This window comes from Bactrocera oleae, chromosome 6 (genome assembly GCF_042242935.1).
Source record: "Bactrocera oleae isolate idBacOlea1 chromosome 6, idBacOlea1, whole genome shotgun sequence".
NCBI lineage: Eukaryota > Metazoa > Arthropoda > Insecta > Diptera > Tephritidae > Bactrocera > Bactrocera oleae.
The window spans coordinates 64514513-64521142 of NC_091540.1; the positions used below are offsets into that span (position 1 = coordinate 64514513).

General features: G+C 36.7%; 1 protein-coding gene across 1 annotated transcript; it reads left to right on the forward strand.

Moving 5' to 3' along the window:
- Window positions 1-1765: 1765 nt before the first annotated feature.
- FoxL1 (Forkhead box L1) lies at window positions 1766-6106 on the forward strand. The gene is made up of 3 exons (XM_014247510.3): window positions 1766-2391; window positions 5074-5329; window positions 5387-6106. Exons 1-3 carry the CDS (start codon window positions 2063-2065, stop codon window positions 5936-5938), a joined length of 1137 nt encoding a protein of 378 aa, XP_014102985.2. The 5' UTR covers window positions 1766-2062; the 3' UTR covers window positions 5939-6106.
- The last annotated feature ends 524 nt before the right edge of the window (window positions 6107-6630 follow it).

Consider the following 6630-nt stretch of genomic DNA (forward strand, 5'->3'; position numbering starts at 1 on the left):
ATCTAACAAAAACTGGTATAAATCAAATGTAATCCAACTAACATAGTAAGGAGAATCGAACAAACAACTGGTATAAATCAATATCAAATCAAACAAATTGATATAACCGAGTAGAGACGTAATAACAAGCGATATAATTATATCAGTTTAATATTATATGAATTTAGCTGCATAACAGTGTTGGTGTTTTCATTTTCTAAATGTTTACAAGGTCGCGGAGCTCAAACGTAATGAGAAGAATTCAAAAATTTGGTAATTTGTTAATATATTAACTAGATATATAATCTCACTGATAACAAACAGTTTTTAAATACAGTTAAAAGAGTCATAAAACAGTTGTTTATTTTTGTTATTTTATTGCGTTTATTTTTGAAAATAATCTAATACATTCAAAGGAACTTCAATCAAGTACCAAAAGGCATATGGTATTTCAACCTTCAAACCAAATAACCAGCTTTCCCTTTAAACACAAATATATTGTATAATACTTACATATACATAGTTATATATGTGTATGTGCATTGGTACTTCATTTTGCAGAGCACGCACACACACATACAAACATGTTGCCTGCAGAGCATAGCGGCAGAATGTGCGATTTTTACGATCCATACCACAGCAGGCGCTGCAATATAATTTCCTTTCATGTCTGATTTTGCTTTTTCTGCTGCCTACCAACTACAGTCGAGCGTTCCAAATATGCATACATGTATGCAGGTCTGTGTATGCGTGTATGTATGAGCGTTGCTGCGGCTGTGGATATGTGCCAGCATAACATAGTTTAGATAATTTCGAGTACTTTGCGGCCTATTGACGTAATTTTACGACAACATTAACTCGATCATCAAAATTCGAACTATAACCATATGCAAATGCAATGCTCAACACGCATGCACCTACATATGCATATGTAGGTATAAGTGTAAGTGCTTGCATTTGTAGGTTTGTGTGTGTGTGTGGGTGTGTGTGTGAAAGTGTTTCGGCATTTGGTGTTAATGGGCGTGTTGTTGATGTGATGTGGTCGAGTTAGACGTGTGCTGCGTTAATCCAGCGCACAGCTTGCACTTATTATATATATATAATCTTATATTTATGTATGTAAATGCATGTATATAAATGTGTGTGTGTGTGTGTGTGAGTTTTTTGTTGACGAGTGCCTGCAACAGTCGTTTGTAGGTCGCTTATTTATTTAGCAAACAAATCAATTGTAGCTTTAGCAGCCAACAACACAATACAAACTGCACAAAATGCACGAAGAATTTATGAACTGTTTCAAAAAAGATATATATATCTTTATATACATGCATACATGCATATACAATAACAACAGCTAAGATAGCAAACAGAGCGAGCAGTCAGCAACACAAAAAGTAAAGATATGATCACTCATACGTTACTGCTGCCACACAGCAGCCCCCATACACACACAAACGCATATACACACACACATATGTAAATATGCATATTTATATATATACATATATATGTGTATGTGTGTATGCAAATGCGCTCCCACACTCTCTAATTTGATAGGAGGCAAGCCTTCGCCTAAGAACCTTCGCCGCTATGCTTGTGAGGATCGCCCGCCAGCCAGTCACCCAGCCAGCCATTGTTTTTCCAAGAGATACGACCTCTACGTACACAACTACATGCGTAAACAAATTCATTCGTATATGCATATAAGCAAGTGCTGAGATAAATGAGGGAAGTACTTTTCATTTTCCAACTCCTCCACGATCGCGCCTGCAGAGTTAGGCCGCTTAGCCGCCAGTCTGTAGTAGATCATCGCCCATTCGTGGTGTACTAATTTTCCTGCGCCTCTCAATAGAATTTATAATTTTTCTTAACGTGCAAGCGTCGCACTTACGTTTCGTATGCTCAACGTGGCGCAACGCGTCGGTATTTTCGGATTTTAGGCGTTCTGTTTTTTTTTTTTTTTGACGAATGATCGTTAAGGCACTCGTTATTACTTGTCAAGTGAAACAGTTTTTAGAAAAGTTACTAAGTGAAAGTGCTTATACACACATACTTATATAAATATATTGCTCGATTATATACCTTTATGATGCTACCTTCACCGTATTACCCGGCCTCCAGCGCACTGAATGAGCTGCAATTGGCGCGCGGCGAGTTTGTTTGTGCGAATAATCCGTCGGTTGCCGCTTTGTTGTCGGAGAATAATGTTGCTGCCGCCGCTTACTATTATCAGCAATTGAATCCTTTTCTGCGCATTAATCCGAATTTCTGGTCAATGCCGTTATCTTTCCTGCAGAGCTCACATCGGCCGGAAAAGCCACCGTTCTCCTATATTGCCTTGATCGCGATGGCTATTAGCAGCGCTCCGAATCAACGACTCACACTGAGTGGCATCTACAAATTCATCATGGAAAAGTAATTTGAAGAAAGTGCACATTTTAATTTAAAAAGTGTGTGTGTGTGTGTGTGTGTGTGTGTACTAACTGAAACTGAAGAGTCCAAGTGAAATTCAACTTTGCAGACTAAAGCTCGATAGTAGGTTATATAACATACAAGATGTTTCACACTTCACAAAAAAAATATTTTATTTAGAGTTTGCTTATATTACCTTCGCAAATATATCTGAATATAAGTCTGTTATAGTACATAAAACTTGGATTCATAATAAGTCGAATACCTCTCCGATCTATTATCCCTTTCTTTAAGATTGCATATCTTAATTCATTCTACATTAGAGTCTATTATAATATTCGAGAAACGAATGAACTGCTACAATCAGCTCAAGAAGCTGCTTATCAAAAGCTTGTCAGCTCTATCTTGCCTGTGGAGAGAAAAACGTTCGAGATCGATTTCAATAACTAACACTCACTCGCTTAAGCATTTCGTTTATCTACTCGTATATGGTGGCTATATTTATGTTAGTCAAAGCTTATAGAGTGCAGTATCGAACCAACAACTGGTATAAACCAAATAAACTTATTGCGAATTCCAAGAAAAAATTAATAAATTTATCAGTTTTTTTTTTAGATTCGAATAACTCAGTAAGTCTGTCAAACCATCAGCATTATTAGGTTTATTTGTACATTTGTTTTATAATGTGAATATGTTACTGTAAACCCAAACCCTCCCTATATACAATAATCTCAATGATATGAGAGAGTATCTTTAGAGTGTACCAGATCAAGTAAGTGTCTGAAAATATTCGTCAAAAGACCGTCGGCACGAACTAATTTACAACTATGTATTTCTCTTTGTTTTGGATGAACAGAACTGATCTTGCTTAAGCGGCTATCGGCTCTAGATATTTGTCTCTTTTCCTCTCTGAATGTTTAAACTTTTTCGATAAGCTTCTTCCCATATTTTTGACTAACAACTGAGCTTAGATATAAAATTGTCGGGCTCGAGGTAAAACCAGAACTGAAAATAGCTTGTATATGTTTCTTGACAAGTTAAGAAATCTCTACAGAGTGCTCTTCCATCGGGTTGTGCCCTTATTTCAAGCTGATGCTATGTATTTCAAAGCAGTGGTATAAACTACAAACTTTCCTCTCTAAGGATTGTTTAACATATGCCTTATCCGGAATCGTTACTAGGAAATATTTATCAAATCGTACTGCGATCCATTTATGCCATCCAGGCATAACATAAATTGGAAAGCGATTCTTACTTACTTTAAGGTAGTTTTATTTTGTCCAGTAGAAATGGTTTCTTATCACTCTATTGCATTTGTTACTACCGATCTCAAAGAGTATAGCCCACTGCTATCTGCACATAACTGCAAACTTTCTATAACCATTTTCGGTCTGCTTTTACTGAAAGCTGGATAAGTGTCGTAATAGCTTTTGTATTATCGCTTAGTTTATCTGTTCATCATAACTTTTCTTAATATTGCTAAGGTTGAAAAGATTTTTTCAAGGTCCTAAAAAATACAGTTCGTCTCACCTTTATTCGATCAATATATAATATCTAACTAAGAGATTTTGAATGAACCCATCACCATTTATTGACCCCTTCAAGAAAACCTTATCTCTGTAATATCTCTCTTTAGAGCAATATAACCTGAGTCACTGGGTTTTTAAGTACTTAGAAAGCGACATTTTGAAGAAAAATGTATAAGAAATGTCCATATATTCCGTTGCTTAATGGATTTCTCTAACTTGTTGCCTATAATCTTCGAAAAGCAGTAAATCCTTTAACATCCCTAATGTAAATCCCTTTTATCCAGAATTGATTTTTCGCAAGATTTTTTAATATCACTATCAGCCTACTCTAATTTTAGTCTTTCCAAAAATGTTGAGATATTCAGATCTTTTTTTGTAATAATTTTTCTGAATTCTTCGGTGTATACTTCCATTGTAACTGAAGTTGTTTGTTCAATAGTTTTACAAGTTTCATACTAATTAAGTTTCTCCAGTCATTCCTAGAATATTGAAGTAGCTTTTTCATGTTAGATATGTGATCTCCTTTTCTTCTTCTTCGGATATATGCTTGATTGGTCGGCTTCACAATAGCGCTTCATTCTTTGTTTCGAAAATTATCATTACATAAGATGTCGCTGTCTAACTCTGACCTCTAGTTTGGTAGAATAATTTCATTCTAATGAGAGTCATATGCGGTGTGACCTATTTGTTTTGATTCGCTTGCTATATATTGTACATAGTCTATATTTCTAATTGAGAAGTTTTTACTTAAAACCGCAAGAACTATTATTACTTTTATGACGTAAGCGTATATGTAAGCTAAAAATGAGACGAGTTTTATAGAAGAGTAAGAAATTTTACTTTCTAATTGCTTACTGGGTCCATGTCCTTACCATGTCGGAAAAAGTGATTCAAAGTTGGATTTCTAAGTAGACATATTTTCTACCTTTATGCTCGTTGCAACAGAAACGAAACTGAAGGACGCCTTATATTAATGATTTGTGACCCAATCAATATATAAATTCACAATATTGAACTTGCCTGCTAATGAAATACTATACTGCTACTAACAAAGTTAATTCCAAATATAAATTTGATTAAGCGAAAGTTTCAAACCAAATACTCAAAATAAACAATTATTAATCTATCAATCGAAATACCTCACTCCTCTTATCAGATTCCCATATTATCGGGAAAACAAACAAGGATGGCAAAACTCCATACGACACAACCTCTCTCTGAACGATTGTTTCGTGAAGGTGCCACGTGATAAAAACACAATTGACGATAATGACAACTCCGGCAAAGGAAGTTATTGGATGCTGGACGCGTCGGCCAATGATATGTTCGAGCAAGGCAACTATCGGCGTCGACGCACGCGACGACAAAGGCATTGCATTAGAAATTCCAGCGGTTCAGAGGATAACTACCAAGTGAGTTGAGTTTGCATTTAATATAAATACTGAATATTAACTAACTGACCTCAACAGCTGGAAAAGCATCAAGTTTTCGAAAGCACTGTAGACGATCCTTCCGCTGCAACACAAAGTGACCTTAACACATTCTGCAACAAACACACGCCACCAATGGGCTTAAATTACTCCGATCGCATTACCGAGCTGCACCGACAGTATTTGGCTTCGATTGCGCCATTCAACATACTCTTTCGAAATGAACCGCCAACACAGCCGAACATCGCCACCAGCACCGCCGGCACAACAAAGCATCTCAGCACAAATCGCGAACTGGCCTTACCACATGTGGGCACAATAGTGCCGCTATTGAGCACAAATCCAGACGGTAGCCAGAATTCATTTCGTGACATGGACAGCTTCGATCTCTCCGGTGGTGCCTACTCCAACAGCAACAGCTCGGTGGATAGCACACGGCAAGCAAACACCTTTTCACCCAGCGCCTTTACACCCATCACACCAGCTCGTAGTACGCAGCCTCTACCACCGCTGACACAGCCTCAGCTGCAGTCGCAACCAAAGGCACTTACATCCGCTTTTACCATCGAGAATATTATTAAGAAAGACTGAAGGGAGGACAAGTTGACGGCACCAAATACGCGGTATACTCACTAATTTACTTAAATATGTATTTAGTATATATGTACCTAGAATAGTCAAGATCATAACTACCACGAGATTATGTGATATCATATCAATAAAATAGAATCAATAAAGTTAAATAAATATATAAAATTACATGCACATATACATATAGGTAACTTAGTGGACTCCCATAAATATGAGCACGGTCCGATAGCTGCTGAGCCAAAAAAGAAAAACGCTAATTTTGAAAAATTGCGATATATTTCCAACTTTTTTAACACATCTAAAAAATACGTATTCTAAAGCTTTACAAAGTATGTCTTGGTGGCGGCGATAACCTACTCATTTTACTCAAATTTATGTCCGGCGAAGTGTGATCCAATACCTTGCCATGGTGGAAGAAATTTTTGTTATTAGCCCTAGAGAGAAGCCGTTTGACCGGCGCAAAAAATTTATTATACATAGTAGTACTCTGTGACCGACTTGTCTATCTAAGGGTAGTTCATGTATTGGGTTGGCAAATAAGTAATTGCGGATTTAAAAATCAAAGACAATTTTTTCATAGATCACACCTTGTGAATCCCATAATACGACAGTCATTAACTCACGAGTCAACAGGACAGTCTTCGCATTCTTCGGAGCACTTTTGCTAGGTGAAGTGCACTGTTTCGACTATT